The sequence below is a fragment of the Calypte anna genome, chromosome 28 (assembly GCF_003957555.1).
Source record: "Calypte anna isolate BGI_N300 chromosome 28, bCalAnn1_v1.p, whole genome shotgun sequence".
NCBI classification, from domain to species: Eukaryota; Metazoa; Chordata; class Aves; order Apodiformes; family Trochilidae; genus Calypte; species Calypte anna.
In genome coordinates this window covers 2,989,081-3,012,187 of record NC_044273.1, presented here as the reverse complement: position 1 = coordinate 3,012,187, position 23,107 = coordinate 2,989,081, and the positions used below count along the sequence as shown (strand labels likewise).

Genomic DNA, 23,107 nt, shown 5'->3' with positions numbered 1-23,107 from the left:
GGGGAGTATTAAAACCCAAGCGGGATGCCCCTGTGGTTGGGTGAGTGTAGAGCTCTTTGTATGAGCTGGTGTCTGCTCGGAGTGCTGGCGTTGCCCACGAGGGATCTGGGGGGGAGAGAGGGTGGGAAGGGATGCAGGGAGGGTGGGGGAGAAGAGGAGAAATACTTTGGAGAAGGGGAGGGCTAGAGAAGAAGAATCCTTGTTATGTCAGTGGATCTGACTGAGGAAGGTCTGACAGCAGAAATGAGTTGGGACTAGTGAGTCTTGACATGAGGCTCGTCCCGAGCTTTGCACAGGGAGTGGGCTCACATGCCAGCAGGAGGATGCCTGGGGCTGGACTGAGATGCTCTTTATTTTCCTGAGGATTTTCTTCCTTCGCCTTTTTCCCTGTCTTACCCTATCAAGAAACTGCTATGTAAGATACATTGTTTCTGCTTCCAAGTATCCTATCAGATGAGGAATCATGCCCTGCTGGTACATTCTGCCTTTTGTCATTTTATTTGTACTCTGTTCCCCCTTATGTTCCTGCGTGTAAGCATCTGCAGTCTTTCCCAGGCAGAAGATGAAAGGAGAAGTTAAGAGCTTTAGAGGTGCTCAAGTCTAGAGAAAGCGTGGAGTGAGGAAAACATGTACAGCTTGCTGTGAAAGGTGTCTGACATTTAGCGTGCAGCCTCCTGCGAGCTCCAAAGGGAGCTCCTGGATGAGGGACAGGGGACGTGCGTGTTAATGCACGTTTGTGACTTAAGAGGAAGCACTCCAAGTATTGACAGAGGGTTGGTTTTTTTTGTTCTGGAGAGTGCAGTCTCTGCTCTATGGGTCCCTGCACACAAAACATGGAGAGGTTGAGCAGTGCTGGGGCCAGGGCTCAGAAGATGTGGTTGTGTGCTTGGAAGGAGCTCCTGCCAAGCTGCTGTTTCCTCACTGCCATGGAAGCCGACAGCCGTGCAGCTGAAGTCTGTGCTAAGAGTTCCAGATGTTTAGCTGAACACTTTTCCTTTTGATGGAGCAGTTTAAGGAGGATAATAGGGTGTATAACTAGGTTGATAATATTTCAGCAGCACTTTACTGAACTGCCACGCTGTGATTGGGACTGTGCCTCTGGCTCCTACAGCCCTGGCTACCCCAATTAGGCACCATTTCAGCATGTGTGGTGTGTTTTTATTTTTAAATATCTGTTCTTCCTGATTCTCAGCACTCCCCAAGGCTCCTGGGACACCAGTGGTGACAGAGACAACAGCAACAAGTATCACCATCACCTGGGACTCTGGAAATCCAGACCCTGTGTCCTACTATGTCATTGAATACAAGTCTAAAAGCCAGGATGGACCATACCAGATCAAAGAGGACATCACCACCACACGCTACAGTATTGGGGGGCTCAGCCCCAACTCTGAGTATGAGATCTGGGTCTCTGCAGTCAACAGCATCGGGCAGGGACCTCCCAGTGAGTCAGTGGTCACTCGAACTGGGGAACAAGCTCCTGCCAGTGCCCCCCGTAACGTGCAGGGACGAATGCTGAGCAGCACCACCATGATCATCCAGTGGGAGGAACCAGTGGAGCCCAACGGGCAGATCCGTGGCTATCGTGTCTATTACACCATGGAGCCTGATCAACCTGTCAGCAACTGGCAGAAGCACAATGTGGATGACAGCCTCCTGACCACGGTGGGCAGCCTTCTTGAGGATGAAACCTACACAGTCCGGGTCCTGGCCTTCACCTCCGTGGGAGATGGGCCTCTTTCTGACCCCATCCAGGTTAAGACGCAGCAAGGAGGTGAGCACCCAACCTTGGATGTGCTGGGCTGCAAGAGCTGTGGGTGCTTTGTCACCAGAGTGTTTTTGGTATTGATTCAGTTTGGTTAAAATAGAAGTAACCTTCAGGGACAAAGCTTGGGCCAGTGGCTGGAGCCAGAGGGACTGATGCATGATTTCTGATCTGTTTCTTCTCGGAAAGGTTGTTGCTTAAATGGGTGAGGCAAGCAATTACAGAAAGAGAATCCATTTCTGCTGTACCATGCTCCAAAGTGAGATTATCTTACTGCTTTCAGTTTATAAATGTCTTTAATAGACCTAAAAATATTCACTGCCCAGGCAGTGGTGAAGCTTAACTCTTCTTAAAGTACCCAGAAATTACCTTCTCCAAGATGAGTGGAAAATGAGCCTTATTTTGCCTTCTTCTAAAAAGGGAGCAAAACAAAGCCCTTGTTGTCACAGCAGATGTGTTGAGCTGAGAAGAAAAGCTGGTTTATCACAGGTTGTCATCCACTATGTATTTGGGTGTCCTGCTTACGGTGTGGGATGCTGGAGAGGAAACCCTGTGTCCTAAATGGGCTGCCCCACTCTGCTTCCAGAATCTTCTAATACTGGGGATTAGTGGAATGGGTGGCATCCTGTACTGCCAAGAAAAAGGCATTTCATTCAGTGGAACTCTTCCATCTCCAGCAGCTCTGGACGTGCTCTAGATCTGCAGAGAGATTTAATCCTTCACTTCTTTAAAGGAAGGGCCTGCCTGCTCTGCAGTGGGGCACTTCGCTGCTGCTGGGCTTTTGACACTCTTTTTGAAGAAAACAGGGGTAGGAGTCTTCTAATTAGCTGAGTTAATGAGGTTTCTCCTGTCTCTCCTCTGCCCCATCGGCTCCTTCTCTGTGTCAGTTCCCGGGCAGCCGATGAACTTCCGAGCAGAAGCCAAGACAGAGACAAGCATCATCTTGTCATGGAGCCCTCCCCGCCAGGAGATCATAGTGAAGTATGAGCTCCTCTATAAGGAAGCAGACCACGGCAAGGAGGTGAGTCTGGAGAGGAGCAACACAAAGGGCTGGTGCCCCAAGGAGCATCCTGCTCCCTCCGTTCCTTACGGCTACCGAGAGAGGGGAGCAGGGCAGGTGTCTGTGGGCAGAGCTCGCCTCTGCTCCTTTTCGTTTGGTTTTATGGTTTTTGTTTGTATTATTTTCTTCCCTCTTACCCATCCCAGATGCCGAGGACCTTTGATCCAACCACCTCCTTCACTGTGGAAGGCCTGAAGCCCAACACTGAGTATGTCTTCCGGCTGGCAGCCCGCTCGGCTCTGGGCCTGGGGGCCTTCACCCCGGAGGTCAGAGAGCGCACCTTGCAGTCTAGTAGGTGTCTCTCCTTTTCCCACCCTTCTCTGAGGGGAAGACAGTCAGGGAGCCAGAGATGGTGGGCACAGGGGTACGGAGCTATGGGGTGGACGTTGGCGGCGCCGCGGCCTTTCGCACGCTTGGGGGTTCCTCTGCGGGGAGGTGGGTGGTGGTGGGGACCCCTCTGTGACCTGCTGCCTTCTCCCTTTGTTTGCCCCAAGTAGCTGAGATGATGGGAACCAGGAGTGGGGCTGGTGCCTGCTTTTTGGGGGCTGGAGGGTGGGGGGAGGAGATGGGAGGCCAGACAGCGACATCCACTTGGTAGGATGGGGAGCAGATAAAGAGTTTGTGGAGGGGCCATGCTGGCCCTTGGTGCTGAGCATGCTCAGGGAGGACAGCAGAAGCCCACCCCACGCAGCAGCTTGCTTGCCCACCAGCAGAAACCCAGCAGAAGCTGCCTGGAAGGGGGGCACAAGCAATGGACTGAGGAGAGAGTGAGGGAATGGGGAGGAAGAGGAGAAGGGAAGGTGGCAAAATCAGAAGTCCCAGCATTTTTACCAGCCCTTGGGAAAATAATCCTCATGCTTTTTTCCATGAGTGACTTCATAGCCAAAGGGAGGAAAGCTGCTGGGAATGGTCCCGTTTGGGCTCTGGCAGAGAGGAAGAGAGGAGTCATGTGGAAGCTACTGGGGGAGGGGGGGATATTAATGACACCAGGATGGAGCGTATGCAACCAAAATGTGCTGGTTTTAGTTTAATGGATTGTCTCCCTTCACTGTTGCCCTGGGGACAATAACCCTGGATGGCAATATTTCAACCTGGGCTTTTCACAGATCTTCGCTTTTAAATGAGGTGTTTTTTCACTGCATGAGTGGCTGTGGCAGCTGTTCTTTGTGTTTTCTGTCTCCTCTCATCTCTACTAAATCACTCCGCTGCAGTTTGGAGTTGCCGGGAGCAGAACTAACTCAGAAATGGCTCTGGTCACCAGTGTGAGGAGCGAGAGCACCCGCTCCCATCTCTGAGTCCTTAACCAGGGAGCAGCAGGCTCTGGCTGGGTGCCTGCCCCATCTCTCTGTTTTAATTGTCACGTCCTGCTGTCTGTCTCTCTTCCCTGTCTCTCTCCTTCTCTTTCTCTCCCCCCAGGAGTGGGAGGAAAGAGGAATCCGTTTCTGCATAGACAGAATTCCTTACTGGGGTTTTCTCAGGCCTCCAGTCCACTCAAAGATACTTTGTTTTCTCCTTTCTTTCAAATATCTATCCCCTTTTTTTCCTTTTAGTATTTTTTTTCCTTATTTTCTCTATGTATCAAAAGAAAATCCTTTCCTGGCTCTGCTGCAGATGTGCTGGTTCTGATCCCAGTATGGAACTGTCAGAGGGAGCATCACTGTGGGGTGGGGGAAAAGGAACTGAAAGGACCTGAAAAATAAGTGTCAAACTTACCCACACTCTGCTCTTGTTTTCCAAGGGGTTTCCCTCCTTGAGATTCATGGGGATGGGAGGAACAGAGGGGCTGGGATTTGGGCTTTCTGGTTTGATAAAAACAGGCTGGAAGAGGGGGGTGGGAGCTGAGGGCAGTAAAGCTTAGTGATGCAGAAAGTTTTTCCCTTCAGGGTGAAGAGAAGGGGATCTGGGAAAGGGGAAGGCTTTGGGGCTTTTTCTAACCTGGCACCTGCCCAGAATGTGGCCTGGTTTATTTCTCTGTAGCTCAGCTTTCACAGGGGATAGTTACATTATTTTAATGCTCTTAAGAACATCAGCTGGGAGCTGTCAGTGTCCTGTAACACGATGAAACATTTTTTCCTGGCTGGCTGTTGGAGGAACGAGTCAATTCTCCCTGGTCCGGGTGACATCCTTCGGCTCACAGACCTTCTGGCTCAGGACAGGCTTTTGTGTCATCCCTCTGCAGCTCCTTTTCTGTTCAGCTCCTCCTTGGCCCTCTCCATGGCTCTTCTTTCTTTTCTCTTCTGCTGTCTGCCTGCCTGCCTGTATGCTCTCACAGCCTGCTGAAACCAGCTCCCTGCTCTCTGTCTGTCTGTCCCTTTGCTGGAGGGTTCCCCACATCTTGTCTGCAGCAGCCAAGCCTCCCTCCTCCTGCCAAGGCCCTTGGGGCTCTTCCCCTCCCAGCTCAGCATGTGCCTGCACGCTGCAGCCCCCCCCTGCATTGCACCCCCTTCTGCACAGCACCCCCTCCACCTCCCTGTCAGGGTGGCTCCTCCTGAGCATCATAACCAAAGTAAAATCCATTAAACTAAAGGTAAAGTATCTTTTTCTTCTTGAAGTAGCTGGGTTTTAACTCTTCAAGTACCAAAGACGTAGATTGTTAAAACTGAAAAGAATCTCATGGTTTGGAGGAAGCTGTTTTGCCCCTTTCTAACTAACCATGACCTTCCCAGGGCTCCTTGGCAACTCTCCTCAGAAACTTCAGAGTTCAAACATGCATCAACAGACAGGGGTGTTTGGGTGGGTGCTGTGAGGCTGCATGGGCAGGTGTGGAGGAACAAGGGGGCCTTCTTACCCTCTGTTCTTTCCTCAGAGAGGATGTTGCCCCCTCCCATTAGCTCTGCTCTCCTTCCCTTCCCCCTTTCTTCACAGTTTTATGAAGTGAATGAAACTTTTATACAAAGTCTATGGTACCTAAAGGGTTAAAAAACATTGTACTGTACAAGGTCAGTAAGGGTCATTCTTGTGGCTTGGACAGTCAACTTTAAAGCATGTAAAAGATGCAGTTCAGGTGAGTACTGGCTGGTCTCAAGCAGATTCACAAATACAGTCCACCCTGTTGCTGCAGGTTTACACACACGTGTGTGGATCTGCACCCACTCATGTATGTCCTGCAGCCTGTGGGAGGGTGGAGAGGGGTTCCCAGAGGGCCATCTGCCTGATAAAAACAGAGGCCAGCAGACAACACTGGTGATCTGCTGGCCAGGGGTTGTGCTGTGGCTCCTTTTCCAGCAAAGGGGCTCGTGTCAGGGGTGAGCTGGCAGCCTCTCGTTTGGGCTGTGGTATTTTCACCTCCTGCACACAGCTCCCACCTCCTCCATGCTGTCCCCACACATGTCTCCAGGGTCACACAGGTTGGGCTGGATTGTGAAGGAAACCTCAAAAGTGCTGTGAACTCCCCAGATGTGTCTGCAGTGTGGGCAGCCAGCACTTGGTGGCTGTTTTCATCCAGGTGCTGCAGTCGATGAGAGTGATGGGGAGAGGGTCTGGGTGAGATCTGGGCCTTCTCCCCCATCACCCACTCACCCACCCCACCTTTTTTGACCAAAGAAAGTGCAAACCATCCCAAAAGGAGGCCTCACTCCAGGGCCTCTTGGTAGGTCCCTGTGCTGGAGCTTGAGGGTGAGTGAGCCAGCGAGCGTTGACCACGCGCAGCAGCTGCCAGTGCCCAGACAGAAGCCAAGTGCCAGCTGGAGCTCTGGCTCTGCTTACTGGGGCTTTTCAGAATCAGTTTCAGGATGGAAAGGGTAGGTCAGGTCAGACCCTCTCTGCAGTGGGTTTCTCATCCGTGGTGGTAGGAAAAGATGGCTTTTCATATTTCCCTAATGGGAAAAAAAAAAAAAAAAAAAAGTAAACAACATCATGGCATCATGGCAAGCACTGGCTGAGTCTTCTCCTCCATATCCTGAAAGAGATTTGAGTTTCTCCTGGGGTGTGGGAAGCAGCAGTGCACCTCCTTTCTGGAGATGCATTGACCCCAGCAGATGGAGAGAGAGCTATAGGGGGAAGGAAATCCATCCCTGGGCATCTGCTGCCCTGCCCTCTGGTCTCTACTTTAGCAAAAGAGGATGGACTGGGGACTGAAATTGCCATTCCTGCAGTAGCTCGGGTTCTGCTGGCAGGGGGAATCTCAGCCTGGGGAGCTGGCAGTGGGTGGCATTTTAAAAGCCAGTCGTGTGCAGAAACCCACCAGGAGCTTGGTCTGGCCTTGTAGCTCAGTTTCTCTTGTTCTCTCGTAAGAAAGTCTTGTAAGTTAGCAGTTGAAGCGTGGAAGGTAGGTAAACAGACTGGGAATGTTCTGGAAGGAGTCACTTTTAATATCAGTATTATTTTATTATTATGATTTCCTTTCTGATGTTTTTCTTTTGTTTCAAATTATTGGCTTGATTTATGTTTCATTTTCCAGTTTGTTCCTTTTGGTTTTGTTTGTTTGGCATATTTTGTATTATTTTGCGTGGCTAGCCATGGCCAGGGATTCTCATCTTCTGCAGTGGGGATTCTCAGGTTAAGGCTTTCTTTCTGCCATTTTAAAGACAGGCAAAATGTAGCAATAAAGCATGAAAGTAGGAGGGCAGCACACAAAATGTCCTACTGGACAGGGTGCTCAGCAATCTAGGACCCTTTTACCCTTTCTTGAAAAACCAACTCACTTCTGTTGAATGGAGGCACATGTGAAGCTTTAACTGGGCAAAGTGTGACTTGATTTAGCAAAATCCTCAAGGCAAGCTGGGCCTAAACATCTGTTTGTGACTCAGGAATAGGAGTAAGAGGTTTGAAAAAAAAACCATTCTTCAGTAAAAGATCTTGATGTTGATCAGAAAGCAACAGGGAAATGATGACCAGCATTTATCTGCTCCCATGCTTCTTGCAGGTGATGCTTTGGGGGCTTATAAGGACACCCTCATTTCTGGCAGTGTCTGCAGGGAGTTGAAAGTTATTTATTGCAGTTTGACTGGATGGGGTGAGCCTAGATTTGCAGAGTTGCCTTGAAAATGTCTCTCTGCTACCTGAACTGACTGATTGTATTAAGTGATTGATACAGTCTGGTCGGAGATTTCCCGCAGTGACCAGGTGATGGGGTACAGAAGTGGCAGACTCCTTGTCCACACTTCACCAAGGTCTCAACCCGTGGGATCTCCATCAGCAAAGCTGTTTCTTGCAGTTCTTCCCCTTTCTCAAGGCAGAGTCATGCACCACAGCACGTAGTGTCTGACAGGGCTGGTGTCAGTGTCCTGCTCCCTACTGAGCAGACCGTGCTCAAAATTACCTACTGCAGCTCAGTAAACACCAAAGTGATCAGCCCTGTGCTAGAAAGCTTTGGTTTACACCTTCCCCATCTCCTGAAAATCAGTCCTGAGACAGATGACTGCTGCCACCGTGAGAACAGGCAGCTGGGTAGGGCCATGTTTCCAAAGGTGACCTCCTGGGACTTGAGGACTTTGATGCAGTTTAGGCAGAGAGTGCAACAGAGTTCAACTTGCTGCCACTTTTGAAACCTCCCCGGGGCACCTGAGCACCTTGTCAAACCCAGTCTGGCTCCTTGGCAAGTCTTTTCTCTCCAATCCTCCTATCTAAACATGTTGCTTGGCAATATCCTGAGCGATTACCACCTTGGGTTTTCACCTCCTTCAGTCTGTGGACAACTAATAACTTCCATCTGGAGGTACAGGCTCTGAAATTTAAACCTTCTGGCAAAAGATCTGCTTTTCTTAGTTACTTTTCACAGATCCCTTCAAAGAAATTCCAGATCCTAGGGACTGCAGATTGGAAACAAGTGCTTCGCCAGCCAGGGCAGGGTTTGCCAGACTGCTGTAAAAAAGGGTGCTAAAGGAAAAGGCTTTTATAGGGTAAAGCTGGGTGCTTAGTTTTGTGCCACCTACACTTAGTGGAAGCAGCAGGACCCCTCTTGGCTAGCCCGCTTACTGTTTGAGTCCTTTGCTTTATAACATTTCAGTTTTGATGCCCCATTCCACTTCTGTTGGCTTTTTTTTTTTTTTTTCCTTTTAATTAAAAAAAAAAAAAGACAACAGCAAAAAAAAAAAAAAAAAAAAGATCTCTTCTTTTTTAATTTTATCTTCCTAAACCAAATTTTTGTACGTTTTATTTTAGATTTTTTTGTTATCATTTTTTCCTTTTATTTTCTTTTTATCTTTCCCATCTTTTGTTGTTTTTTTTTTTTTTTTTTCCCCCTTCTTCCCTTTCCCTCCTGAATTTTCCCCCCCTCCTAGAACCGTCTGCCCCCCCTCAAGACGTAAAATGCCTCAGCACCAGATCCACCGCCATTCTGGTAAGTTGGCGGCCGCCTCCGCCTGAAAGCCAAAATGGCATCCTGGCTGGCTACAGTGTCTACTATCGAGCCTTGGATTCCGAGGACACGGAGCTTAAGGAGGTGAATGATATCCCCCCAACCACCAGTCAGATCCTGCTGGAATCCCTGGAGAAGTGGACAGAGTATCGCATCACTGTCGTGGCTCATACGGAGGTGGGGCCGGGCCCGGAGAGCTCGCCGGTTATCATCCGGACAGATGAAGATGGTAATTGCACTTTTTCTGGTTTATTCCCAAGTCCCCTGGTGAATATGTGTCCCTGGAGTGTGGGGTTTTCCCACCCCGAGGAGGATACATCGAGTCCCTTCTCGTGGTTCACATGATCCAAGACCAAAGCCTCTGCTCCGAGACTTGCAGCGCCCTGTGCTGCCATCTCCCCAAATCCCTCTGAGAATTGTCCTTCCCTGCTCTAGGGTTGGGGGTATTTTTTGGATTTTCTGAGGTTTGTTTAATGTCAAGCCTCAGAGCCGTGACCACACCACTTTTGCTGAAAAGATTTTCTTACTGAGCAAGAGAGGAGCTGAGGCAGCAAGGAAGTGAAACCAGAGGAGATAATTGCTGCCAGAAACTGTTTTAAAATATTAAGAGCTTTTCCCACACATTCCTTGGTCCTGGCTCCTCTGTAAGTCCAAGATTTGGTTAATGGTAAAAAGGAAGACTCTTAAAAGTTTCAAAAAACCTTCAGTGACAAGGAGTTCAGACTCAGCTCAGAGACTTGTAGCACAAACACTGATTTAGCAAAAATTACAAACTTCCTCCATCCCAAATTTACAAATTTGGTAATTAACAAGAACTAACAAAATAAAAAAAGCTACAGGCGTGTTCCCAGTGGGGGTCCTTTTTTGCCACACCCAAATGGATAAAATATCTTGCTCAGAGAGGGTATGGTTTTCTTGCAAGTGAAGCTATCGTGCCCTGTATTATTATTTCCAAAAATTCAGTCCAAATTCCATCCAAGACATCTCTTGCTTACTGTCCTGAGATGATTCAGTGATGGTAACCACCAATCCACCAGCCCTGCCTGGGAGGCAAGGTCACTCCAAGGGCAAGTCCCCCTCTTCATTCTCTCCACTCTAACATCCCACAGGCAGGACCAGAGCTTTTCTGGCTCATTAGAAATTGGCTTTGCCCTCAGAATGTCATCTGGAATTATATGGTTTCTCCATCTGAGCAAACTGGGGACAAAGAAACCCGTGGAAGAAGAGCTGACTTGGTTCCATATCTCCAAGCTGTGCAGATAGATCCCCAGAACTGCTTCCCTGTTCCCTGAATAAAGACCAGGGCACATCCAGGTCGACTGTTAAAAGTCTCCCTCACCTTTCATGGCTGTAGACTGAGTGTGTGTCCCAGAGGTGAAGTGACAAGCTCCAGATCCCCGAGTGACTCTTAACCTTTCCTTCCCCTCCTCGCAGTGCCCAGTGCTCCTCCTCGGAAAGTGGAGGTGGAGGTTCTCAACTCCACTGCAATCCAAGTGTTCTGGCGTTCTCCGGTCCAGAACCGCCAGCACGGACAGATCCGTGGCTACCAGGTCCACTATGTCCGCATGGAGAACGGAGAGGCCAGGGGGCTGCCCCAGATCAAGGACATCATGCTGGCTGATGCCCAGGTAAGGACTCACCTCCTGTTCCAGTCGCCTCTCATGGAAGGGTTGAGGGGGTGGGTGCTCCAGCCGCTTCGTCTCGTCCCCGAGCAACGTTAACGCTGGAGAAAGTAGCTGAGTGTCTCTATGACAAGGTCTGTGTTGTCTTTCTGCAGTTCATTTGCACTCCCAGACAGTAGCTATGGTGGAAGAGTATGAACTGCTGTCCCAGCACTGAGCTAAATACCATCCATCCTCCCTCTGTCTGGGAAGTCTTTTAAGACAGGCAAAGGCCACAGTGGAATCTACTAATTTCTCCCACTCTACTTCTTCCTTCATGCTGGCCTGGTAACTTCTGACCTTGTGTGGCTGCTTGCTCAGGGACTCCTTCCTCATGCTGTGTCTCTGTCTTTCCCTTCTTTCCCCTCTTGTATTCTCATGTGCAAAACCTCTCTTGTTCTCTGCCCAGTGGGAAACAGATGACACTGCCGAATATGTAAGTAAAAAAGTAAAAAACTCCTCCCATCCTGGTTCTGTCCCTTCCCTTCTCCCACTTCCTTTGTGGTGTGATATTTTCCTTTATGTATTTTTGCAGTGCCAGTGGGCCTGTTGTTTTAAAGCCTGTTGTTGGTGTTCCCATGCATTGTCCCTACCCTGTCCACTCTACTCTGCAGCCCCGTGTGATTGTGGAGTTTGTCAGCACGCAGCAGACCGCAGGGTTTTCCCCAGGGCTCTGAAGGAAGGACAAGGCTGCCACTCCTCCATGAGGATGTTATATTCGGGACTGCCTTGGACATGTGCTTAAAAATGGGATGATCTGTAAACACCTCTGGCTTGGATCTGAAAAACAGTGTTAGGATGAAAAAAATTGGGTAATCAAAGGCCTTTATGTCCTGAGCTCTCAGGACAAGAGCAGAGGGTCAAGATTTTCAGCTGCTTTTTGACACAAGGCACTGAAGCACTGTTGGTGCTTTTACCTTTTAAGTAGGCCTTAAAATCAGCTTGGCTGTTTGGCATTTGCTACTTCTGAAATGCTGAATGGTTTCCATGATCTTAATGCTGCAAATTGGGAGGAGAAAGCATTTCCTTCTTGGCAAGGCAGAGCCCCAAGACAGCGTGCCCCAAAAGAGTGCCACATGCCCTACAGAAGTCAGGGGCTTTTCATTTACAGATGGAGAAACTGAGTCACATGAAAGGCCAATTCTCATGCCTAAAACCTCAGTAAAATTTGGTGGCAAGTGTGAAAGCTGAGCAGGTTTCTTGACTGGAGAAGACAGCTCTGCAGCTAATGGCTTCCAAATTTGCTGTTCAAAGTCCTGCTGTTTTGAAGTTCTGCTCTTCCACTCCCTGTTCAGCTTTGAGGGTAAAACAGATACTTTCAGGACCAGGAAATTCTTTCCGAGTGCTGCTCTAAGATTTAATGTTAAAGCCCAAAGAAGCAGTGGTAAATGAGGGGAGTGGAAGGCCATAAACCACACACTGCATTCACATTTCCCTCCTTCTTGGGGCCTTGGAGAAAACCCTGCTGCATATGTTCTCATCCTGTTTGATTTAGCACGGGTATTCCTTGTACTACACCACTCTGGGAAGGGCTGGATCCTTCCTGGGGAAAAATGGGCTGGTTTTGGGGCCAGACTTCTCACAAAAGCTTTTGGGAACCAGGTGTGGGGAGGCCGATAGAGGAGGGAGGAAGGAGGAGGTGCTGGGGATTGAGCACACAAGCAGCAAACGTGGTCTTGCTTCTTATGTTAAAGCAATCCCTTTAATATTATGAAGGCATTAAAAAATATCTCTGAGGAGAGAAGGGAGAGGTGTAATGGAGAAAAAAATGTAATCTCCTTGAAACTGCTGAGACATCCTCTGAGACAGGAGGAACACTTTGAAGAGTGCGACAGCATTTTGATGGCTGAAGCAGTTTGGGTTGAGATAGGGAATGTGGGGGAGGTAGCTCTGGAGGAGAGCACACTGGAGCAGGGCCCTGTGGAGCTGGGCTGTGTTTACAGAAGGAACATTGGCAGCCAGGCTGTGTGTGCCACTTGCTAAGAGAATGTGGCTCTCATCCTCTTGCCAGTTGCCACAGCTGCCCAGTTGCCCCAGAGTGTCTCGTGGTTTCTGATTCAGTGAATGCTCCTGCATGCTAGAAGAGGGCTGAAGTACTAAAAAGAGGAGAGATCTACCCTGGTGTATGTACCTGAATATTGACATTGCTTTCCTTTGGAATCTCACAAACAGGAAATGATCATTGCTGGGCTCCAGCCTGAGACTTCCTACTCCATCACCGTAGCTGCCTACACCATGAAGGGAGATGGTGCTCGCAGCAAACCAAAAGTGGTCACCACAAAGGGTGCAGGTAAGAGTTTTTCTGAACCCTTGGGATTCACCAGTTTCCTAAAGTCAAGAAGCTCTTTCTCCAGACTCAGCTTCTTTCATCCCCCTCCTTTCAAAAAGTACAGACTTTGCCATGCTGCCCTGAAGGCAAAATTCTGACTAGCAAGGCTGATACTCTTTCATTCCTCACAAGCAGCTCTCACTAAATGACATAATTTTCTGTCCAGTCCTTCAGAAATCCTGAACACAGCCAAAAATGCAACAGAGGATGAATTCATTGCTTGTGATCTCGTGAGCTAAAAATTCCAGTGCACCAGAAGTAAAATGAATCTCTGCCTGGTCTGACACTGCAGCTTTGATGGTTGGTGCACACAGGTGCCCTGGGGAGCAGGAGAGCCAGAGGTCTGCTGTCATGGTGTTGCCTTGCAAAGATGGGAAAAGAAAAAAAAAAAAAAAAGCAGCAGGGAGGCAGTGGTGGCTTATACTGCCCACTCTTGTCTTCTTCTGATAAGGTCTGAATATACATCCTTTCTTAGCCCAGCACTAGCAGAGGGAAAAGTACTGATGGTTTTGACCTTTCCTCATTAGCATTTCTGGGGTCTTGGCTCTGTCTGCACACACCTTCCAGCTTCATCCCTCCCTTCAGCCCATACTTGGTGGCAAAGGGGTCTCTCAGCCTCAGTACAGAGGATGCCTTGCCAAGCTAGGATGGCAGAGCCTAACCAGAGGAATGACAAAGGGCAGCAGGGTTTCCCTTGCTCCAGCAAATAGTTGTACCACACTCAGGAAGGAGAAGTACCTACTCCACCTGTCCTCTGAGCATCTGCATTCCTGTGGCTGCTACTCTAGCAGCTCAACCACTGCTCTGCAGCGTGGGAAGGGGTTTGTGCAGTGGAGGGAGACTACAGTGCCCAGACCTGGAGTTATCCCTCATCCAGCCCATCTCTTGTTAGACTCTGGTTAATTTCTCTCACACCCCTTTTTGCTTGTGCTCCTGCTTGTATCCCTGCTGGCAGATGATGCCTTTCTCTCCTTTTCATTTCTCTTGTTTGTCTACTAACTTCCCAATCCCAGCTGCCTTTTAATTTTCTTCTTAGTCTGGGGGCAGTCATTTCCACTCTGCTTGCAGCAGCTGCATAAAGCTCTTTCTGTAACAACATTGCTCTCTGCCTCTGCAGGGACCCAAGGCCTTTGGTCAGTGCAACATAATTAACCTGGAAACCTCTGCTCAGGCTCTGGAGGCAGCAGAGCTGCTCAGCTGAGTGCACAGGACAGAGAGGGCTCAGGAGCTTTGGCCTGAAACAGCCAGGCTGCCCTCCATGCCCTTGCCTTTTCCCTGTCCTAACTCACATCTTCATCTCATTTGATGTTCTTGTGTTCAGACAAGTGAATGGGATTTGAGCCTTTCTCTCCTCTCCCACCTCGTTAAGAGAAGAGTACATGAGAGAACAAGGTTGCTTTCCAGGACATCAGCTCTTGCAGATGTTACAGCAGGCTACCTCTGGATGTCAGCATCCAGGCTCCTGTCCTCACACCTTGTAGTGTCATTGTGATGTCAGAAGCCTTTTCCTTTCCTTGTCTTTCTTTCCTCTCCAGTTTTCCTCATGTTTTTTCTCACTAGATCCCTGGTGTTCTCGTTTTCTTCTCCTTGAGGGTCTCTTCCCTTTTCCTTTTTGTCTCCTGGAGCCCTTCTCTTTGCCTCCCTCCCTGTCACTCTCTTGTCACCTTCCCTCATCTCTCCCCATTAGGATTTGCAGTGCAGGTGATAAGTCACAGAGGGATGTTTTCTCCAGCACAGCAGCTATTACCCAAAACTCAATTTCCTCCAACTTGAAATAGCTATTAAAAAAATAAAAATCTTTCAAATGGCTCTGTAACATTCTTATCTTCTTTGTGGTGTTGAGTCAGTATACCATCAGAGAGGAGAGATTTCTTTCTTTATCATTCAGGGCTAGGGGCTGAATTTAAGTACAGTAATACATCCAATTTTCTCCTTTACTGTCCAAACCAATTGCAAAATAAAACACTTTCCCCCCCCCTCCACCTTTTCTTCTTCTTACCTTTCTTCCAAACAATATTTGTTGTGCAAATGCAATATTTTCAAGCTCAGCTGATTATAGTAACATTTATGATAAAGACCAAAACATAAAGGTAATGACACTATTTTTCTCTTTAATGTGTTTCCTCAGCATTTCCAAGGGAAGCTCTCCCAGCACTGTTTCTTAGCTGGTTTTTGGCAGTTTGAAGTGAATAGAGCATTTGTTTCAGAGGCAACCCCTCAGCCCTGTGTTCAGGTGTCAGTTGATGCAGCAGGCAGAGTGGTTTCCCCATTGGACTCTGCCAGGATCCCTGACACCCTTCCTTGCCTTCTCCTCCCTCTTCCTTACCCTCCCTCAGACTCAGGCTGTGGGAGTGAGAAGGGATCTCTCCTGACTCCATTCTCTCTCTTCCTCTTGCTCAACCAGAAGAAAAACCAAGGCAGAGAGGAGGAAATTAGATCTTTAATAGTGGAGTTGAGTGTAAATGACGCGTGAGCTGCTGGAATTAATGCTCTGCTTTCTCCAGCTTCAGGTACCTCTGGGCCTGCACGTGTCGTTTAGCTGTGGCTGTGGGCATGCTTAGCAGTCAGGCAGTGCCAGGGCTCATTAGACAGAGACAAAGCACTGCTGAGCTCCTGCAGTATCCCCCAAATGTGGAGGAACTAACTGACAGGTTAGGGAGAGAGCTAACTGAAACCACACCAACACTCAGCTGGCTTTTCCCTTTCTCCAGAGAAGAGAAACTGCACAGAGTAAGCAGCAGCTCACCCTCCCCTCTGCCTCATGCAGATTTTGGGCTCTGTTTCCACTCTCTGTGTGCTTCCTTCTTTCTGTACCCAACTGGGTGATCAGATGCCTGCCAGAGTCACTTTGCTGGCCCTGTGCCTGCTGCTCAGGACCTGAGGCTGCCCGGGCTGCCTTTCCCATCCGTCATTACTTCACCCTCAGCTGCTCTGGACTTCCCAGCCTCAGCCAATCTGTTCCAGACTCTTTCTGCATGAATTGTGCTGTGTAATGGCGAGAGAGAGAAAGTGGAAGTTCAGGGGACATTTGTTCTTCCCTGCCCTGGGAAGCAATCTGCTTGGGTGATCAGGATGGGAGGCTGGGAGTCAGGATTGCTGAGGTTGTTCTTCACAGCTGTGGGAGAGCGTGTGCCCCAGTGGTAAGGCACACCTTCCTGTCCTGTGGGAAAGGAAGAAAATAATTCCAGGAATGTGTCAGCACCTCCAAGGTGACATGCTGGCAATGCACCTTGTTTCCTCAACTTGATAGAGAGCTTCCACCTGTGGGCAGCATCAGCTCGGTTTACAGGATCTTACACCAAAGTCCCCAAAGTCAAACTGAAACCTTACCAGTGATTTGAGGAGCCAGTTGCTGGAGCTTAAGAGGCTCTTAACCTCCTCACCAGCCTCCACCCCCCGTTGACTCAGGGTCTCTCTTCTCTCCCAGTCCCGGGGAAGCCCATCCTGTCCGTGCACCAGACAGAGGAGAACACTCTTCTGGTGAAGTGGGAGCCTCCATTGGATGCAGAAGGCCAAGTGATGGGCTACCGGCTCCAGTTTGGCCGCAAAGATGTCGATCCCCTGGCAACCTTGGAGTTCTCAGCCCTGGAGGATAAGTACACAGCTCCCAGCATCCACAAAGGCGCCACGTATGTTTTCAAGCTGGCCGTGAAAAGCCGGGCTGGCTTTGGGGAGGAAGCTGTGCAGGAACTCACCACCCCTGAAGACATCCCCAAGGGTTACCCCCAAATCCTCGAGGCGAGCAACATCACTTCCATGTCGGTCCAGTTTGCTTGGCTCCCCCCCGTGCTGGCCGAGAGGAACGGAGCCATCATCAAGTACACCGTGGCCTACCGGGAAGCCGGTTCTCCCGGCAGCCCGCTGGAAAAGGACCTGCCCCCCTCCCCAGAGAACTCCTACACCCTCAACGGCCTCAAACCCAACACTGCCTATGATGTTAAAATCCGTGCTCACACCAGTAAAGGCCCCGGGCCCTACAGCCCCACTGTCCAGTATCGAACGTTCCAGCTGGATCAAGGTAGGACTTACCGGTTTCTCCTCCCTCTCTCTCCTTGTAACCGGGGCTGGTGCCGGGAGGCAGAGAGCTGGAGAGGTCCAGCCAGGCTCAGCCAGGCTCGTGAGTAAATGCCGAGCACTCTGGTGTCACACTCAGTCCCTCAGCTCCTCTCTGCCTTGTGCCAGGTAAGTCCCTTTTACCACTTTTCTTCTAAGTTAAGTCCGGACACCCTTCTTTCTGGCACCTGAAGTGGGGGGCCAGTCGCTATACAGGTGGGAAGAGCATTTTCTTTAGCTTTTGCAAACAGCCAAAAGAAAACAGAAAAAAAAGAAAAAAGAAAAAAAGTAAAAAAAAATCAATCAGAAAGCCTTAAAATGCAACCCGGGATGGGTTTCCTCACCTGAGCATGCTCAGAAAGCCAGCACCTCGTTCCTGCAGCAGCCACCCAGACCCAGAAGTGTGTGGGCAAAGCCACATACTGTCCCCCACCTCTCCCTGGGGTTAGGCATGGGGACAGGGAGCACTGGGAGATGGACTTTGGCAAAACTCAAGCAAAGTGTGGAGGAGGGAGCAAGCCCTTCCATTCCTGCAGCAGCAGCCAGGCCCAGACCGCAGGCCCTTTCACCAGCACCTGACATTCTCTTCCTTCTCTTTCTTGTTCTTCCTTCCCTCTGCTGCCTTTTCTTCTTTCTCCCCTTCCTCCTCACTTTTCTCTCAGCAGTTTTACCCAAAAACTTCAAGGTGAAGATGGTGACAAAGACATCCGTCCTTTTGAGCTGGGAGTTTCCTGAGAATTACAACTCTCCCACCCCATACAAGGCAAGTGGAATGGAGGAGTCAGAGCTGTGTTCCCTTCCAGATTCCTGGGAGTCCTGTCTGTTGGTTTGAATAAGAGAGGGTTTGAATTCTGGCTTCCTGCCTCAGGAAGGGAGGGCAGATAATGATTGATCCCTAGATCAAAGGGGTGGGTTGAAAATCAGGGCTCTTGGGTTACCACAGTTTTCCCATTTCCAGAGAAGAATTTCTCTTCTCGGAGAAGTCTTAAGGCTTTGTCCTCCATCTGCCTCGTGCTTGGGGGGCCCTGTGGTGAGACCAAGAGTCAGACAGCTCCTCACCCAAATGCCTTCTGCTCTGGCATGGCATAGCTGAGTGCCCCATGTTCTCTGCAGTCCAAAGCAACGGGGTGGAGGGAGTTTGGTTGCTTGAACCATATCAACCTTGCTCGTGGTACAACCCTGCTGGCTCTTCACCTCCCCCAGATCCAGTACAATGGGCTGAACGTGGATGTGGACGGCCGCACCACCAAGAAACTCATCACCAACCTGAAGCCCCGCACCTTCTACAACTTTGTCCTCACCAACCGGGGCAACACCATGGGAGGGTTGCAGCAGAACGTTGCTGCCTGGACTGCTGCTGACCTGTTAGCAAAGAAGCCAGAGGTGACCCACAAGCCTGATGCTGATGGCAACGTGGTGGTGATTCTCCCAGATGTGAAGAGCTCGGTGCCTGTCCAGTAGGTTTCTTTTAAACTGCAGATGCGAGGTGCCCAGTTTAAGATTCAGGGGTCAGCCCTAAAGGCTGAAGTCCACAGTATAAATCCCCAAGGGTGGTGACAGGGAGTGGGATCCCTACATTTGAAGCCTCACTTACTCTTGTCTTTTTAGATCCACTTCTCACAGTTAATAGGGAAGGCTAAAGAAATGCAAAGGGAGTAGATAAGGAGATATGTCCTGTGAGGCTTCCACTGAATCCAGGCTTAGGAGCAACAATAACAACCCTATTAAATTAAAAATAAGGGACTTGCTGTGTTGGGCCAGTGGGACTCTTTGGACAAACCTACATGGTGTGTACACTCTCTTCTTCTCTGGCTCATCAGAAGAGATTCATTCCTTTTATTTCTTCTGATTATTCCCAACTCTCAGGGCTTACTACATTGTGGTGGTGCCTCTAAGGAAGTCCCGGGGAGGACAGTTCCTCAACCCCTTGGGCAGCCCTGAGGAAATGGACCTGGAGGAGGTGAGTGAGGGTGAAGCTGAAGCCAAATGCAGGGAGAGAGCAAATGGCTGGGATGCTTGGGAAGGGTGGTTTGGGGGCACCTGTGCTCCACAATCAGAGCAGCTGGTGTGAATGGGTTTGTCTCTCCTTCCTTCCTGCTCTCTTGATGGTGCTGAAGGCCTCAGGGGTTTTTTGTTGGTTTTTCTTTTGCTTTCCCCAGCTGGTTCAGGACATTGCCAGGCTCCGACGCCGAAGTCTGCGCCACTCTCGGCAGTTGGACTTCCCCAAACCCTACATCGCCGCCCGCTTCCGCTCCCTTCCCTCCCACTTCATCCTGGGAGACATGAAACACTATGACAACTTCGAGAACAGAGCCCTGGAGCCAGGGCAGAAATATGTCATCTTCATCCTGGCAGTGCTCCAGGAACCCGAGGCCGTAAGTGCTGCCTGCTTTCCCCTCCCCTCTTCGGGTGCCCCTCTGTCCCCATCATCCACCCAAGACAGCAGCTTCTCCCTCCTGGCCGCCTCTGTAGTTCCCCTCACCAGATGCCAGAGCTTGAGGGTGCTTTTCTTTGTCAAGACCTTTTCAGTCCAGGTGTGGAGCTTTTAGCATGTGGCTGTTGGAGCTGTTGGTGCTTGTGCCTGCATGCAGAAACTGTGCCAGGATTTGCTACACTCCTGGCTCCAGATTTGGGTCCAGAATGGGCAGTACTGAACCATCCCCTCAGGACTGCACTCGAGTTCAGAGATCCCTAGGTCAAACCCCTTTGCAAAGAACATTTTCTTGTAAAGGCTGCTCCTGTATTCCTCAGAGCAGTGACCCCAGACATCCTGCTTTGAGAGCAGCGTGTCACACACCCTGGTCATTAATAAGTTCCCAGCTAAGCAGAGAGGGGAACATTTTTTTTATAGAAAAGTACATGTGCTCTCTGCTGTCTTTACCAGTTCAGCATCTCTGCTGACTTCAGTGGTGCTGTGTTTGACTTTATGAAAACAGTTGTTTTAATATTCACCTGCCTTTCCTCTCAAGCAGTCTAATTTTTGTTGTTTTTAAATCCCCCTATGGGGTTTTAGCAGGGAGCTACTGGAAATTAAAGGTTTTCAGAGATGTTTTTTCCCCAAATAAATGTTTAGTTGTGTATTTGATATTAAAGGCTTAGGCTGACACACTCCTGAATGGGTTTCTCAATCGGATTGCTGCAGCTTGTGGTAATTTCTGGTTTTTACTGCACACTCCCTCACAACAACCTGGATTCACTGCAGCTCCCAAGTTTGCAGCAGCATTTCAGTCTTGCTGAGCTGGTAACGTTCCAGATCTCCTGTTCCAGAGACCAGATCTCCTGTTCTTGTCCTTCCCAGATTTTTCCCTCAAAACAGGGCATGCCAGGTCTCCTCTGTGCATTTCATTTCTCTTTAAGATAGGAATGAAGCCTTCCTGGGGTGAGGAGGTGGTTGGTAGCACTCAGGAGAGCAAGGAGGCAGTGCCTGTTTGGACTCTGATGAGTTTCAGTGTGCCTCTGATGCAACTCAGAACAGAGGAGACATCCTGCATTTTATTAATTCATTTTTAGTTGTAAGGGTGAGGTTTTTTCAGTCACCCAACCAGACTTTTTCTAAGTCTTGTCACAGGGACAGATGAGGTTTTTTTCCCCAGGTTGGAGAGGGTTTTTTTCTCTGTTATTGGTTTGGGGTTTTTTTTGTGCTGCAGAAAGCTCACACCCTCTCTTGCAATTTGTCTTGTGGAATACTGTGTGTTTGTCCATTGTTTTCCATCTCTAAACTGGGTTCCACAATCTTTCCTGTCTTCCAGACTTTTGCTGCCAGTCCGTTCTCCGACCCCATCCAGCTGGACAACCCTGATCCACAGCCCATCATTGATGGAGAGGAGGGGCTGATCTGGGTCATTGGGCCTGTCCTGGCCGTGGTGTTCATCATCTGCATTGTCATTGCCATTCTACTCTACAAAAAGTAAGAGATGCTTCTTGCTCAGATCTTTGACCATTCTGAATGGCCTCAACTCTAGTTTCTGAAGGGAATTTCCTCCTTGGTCCTAAAGTTGTCACCTGAAGGCCAAATGCTGAGCAAAATAGGGGCAGGATGGCAACTACACTTAGTGCAGGAGTGTCCTGAGCTGGGACATCAAGTTCCCAAGCTGGAGGGAGCTCTCTTAACCCTCCTCCATCTTCCATCTGCACAGGTGTCACTGCTGATTGCACGTGGGTGTGTCTGGTGTGGGAAGGTGCTGGACACACAATGCTCTGGGGTCAGGGTACTCAGGTGGCCCTTGTTGGTGTTCATCAGCACTAATCTAGACAATCTTTGCTGGTCCCACCTGTGTTACCAGGGTTAGAGCTGAGCAAATTCTTCCCCATTCCTCTGCAAGTCCTTTCTAACCTGAACATTTGTCTTGTCTTCTTTCCACTTACTGCTTTCCTGGACAGCAAACCAGACAGGTAAGAGCACCACGTTTGCCATTTACTTAGGTTTTTTCTTGCTGGGCTGGCTCTGTGGTAGGCAGTGTTCATGTCTGTGGTGATGGGGCTTTGTTGGTGCAATTCGTGCTGTTAGAGCTCTCCTTGCAGCCACTCTGTGCCAGGCTAGCACAAGACCAGGTTTCAATCAGGGCAGAAAAAGCAAAAAAAAATGCAAAAAAAAAAAAGCCCAGCTTTTTCCTGCCTGTCCATTCCTAAATAGAATGGTCCTTTCTCACACGGAGCAGCAGTGACAGTAAATGGCTCATAAAATGTTGGGTTAATGGAGCAGAGAAACACCCATTTGTGTTGCAGGCAGAGGTGAAAGCAGGTTTTCTCCATGTCTGACTGCTCCATACATGCTGTCCCTGAGCCACCAGCTTCCTGGTGCAGATCTGGAAGCAGAATCTCACCAACTGAGCTGTCCTCACCCCGTTGCTAAAGCAGTTCTGGTCCCATCAGCCAGGGACTTATAACAGAGTTTGTTTATGACTGCAAAAATGAGACTTAATTCCCAACCATTTCCAAGGCTGGGAGAGCTTTCACTGGAAGTAACTGATGGGTTCAGCCAAGGCACTAATAACAGCAGTTTCAAAACTGCAGTAAAAATAAACTACTCCCAGGCTGCAAAGTGGTGTAATTCCAAAATGCTGCCCCATGCAGTGCTGGCAAGGCTCATGCCACTTCTTTTAGCTATTAATGACATTAAGAGACAGCTAAAAATGTACTGAATAACCCCCTCTCTGCCTAAGTAATTGCCATTAGTCCTGCAGGCATATTATTGGTGGCTTCTGTGCAACCCAAGCAGGAGAGCTGAGGAGCTTGCTAGGAGGGCTAGGACAATATTTGCAAGCCTTAGGGTGTGGATACACTTTCTTTCTCTGGAGAAGTTCTGCTCCTAGCAGTTTGTCACCCTTCCCTTGCCAGAGGTTATCACGTCTTCAAATCAGTGCTGGGCTTTGCTTCCAAATTCTTCTCAAGGAGAATGAGCCAGGTCAGCAAAGACTTTTCAGCTGCCTCAGCTAACCTAACCCATCCTGAGCAAAATATATTAGGAAGCACTTCCATGTGCAGCTCAGCTGGCAGGTTGGAGCAGGCTGAAGCCTGGCAAGGAGGTGAGACAGAGCTCAGCAGGCACAGCTGTGATGGGAGAAAATGTGTCTACACTGGTTTTTGAACCCAGATTTTTAGGGTTCTGCAGATAAAAAAAAGCAGAAGATTGAAAACCACTGCTGTGACTTCTCCAACTGCAGCCAGGCACTGAGTGCTCCTAAACAAGCCAGCAGAGCAATATCAGTACTTTATGTCCAAGGTCACAGCCAGGAGATTCTGTACTTTTCCAAATAATTATGTTGGCTCTGGTCCTTTCAGACTGAAAATGGCTTGGCCAAAATTGGAAGGTTTCTGCTTGCAGAGCTCTGCAGAGTTCAGCAGAGGCTTCTCTGTGCAGGGAGGCTGAGGTGGGAGCTCCAGCACCTCAGAAGCTCCTCACTGCCTCTCTGTACTTCTGCTGTGAGAAGGGGAACTTGCA

The 23,107-nt window shown here is 49.3% G+C and overlaps 1 protein-coding gene across 6 annotated transcripts in view; it reads left to right on the top strand.

Annotated features, from left to right (window-relative positions):
* PTPRS (protein tyrosine phosphatase receptor type S) overlaps positions 1 to 23,107 on the top strand; it is a 158,695-nt gene that overhangs the window by 112,172 nt on the left and 23,416 nt on the right. For 4 of the 6 annotated variants that reach the window (XM_030466538.1, XM_030466541.1, XM_030466537.1 and 1 more), the window contains 13 exons: positions 1,193 to 1,774; positions 2,653 to 2,786; positions 2,972 to 3,116; positions 9,047 to 9,352; positions 10,558 to 10,751; positions 12,957 to 13,074; positions 16,541 to 17,131; positions 17,832 to 17,929; positions 18,370 to 18,623; positions 19,033 to 19,126; positions 19,326 to 19,541; positions 20,916 to 21,073; positions 21,547 to 21,558. In XM_030466538.1, the coding sequence (XP_030322398.1) occupies positions 1,193 to 1,774; positions 2,653 to 2,786; positions 2,972 to 3,116; positions 9,047 to 9,352; positions 10,558 to 10,751; positions 12,957 to 13,074; positions 16,541 to 17,131; positions 17,832 to 17,929; positions 18,370 to 18,623; positions 19,033 to 19,126; positions 19,326 to 19,541; positions 20,916 to 21,073; positions 21,547 to 21,558 (2,902 nt within the window). The remainder of the gene's footprint in view (positions 1 to 1,192; positions 1,775 to 2,652; positions 2,787 to 2,971; positions 3,117 to 9,046; positions 9,353 to 10,557; positions 10,752 to 12,956; positions 13,075 to 16,540; positions 17,132 to 17,831; positions 17,930 to 18,369; positions 18,624 to 19,032; positions 19,127 to 19,325; positions 19,542 to 20,915; positions 21,074 to 21,546; positions 21,559 to 23,107) is intronic. The other 2 variants (XM_030466542.1, XM_030466540.1) reach the window with 1 other exon arrangement.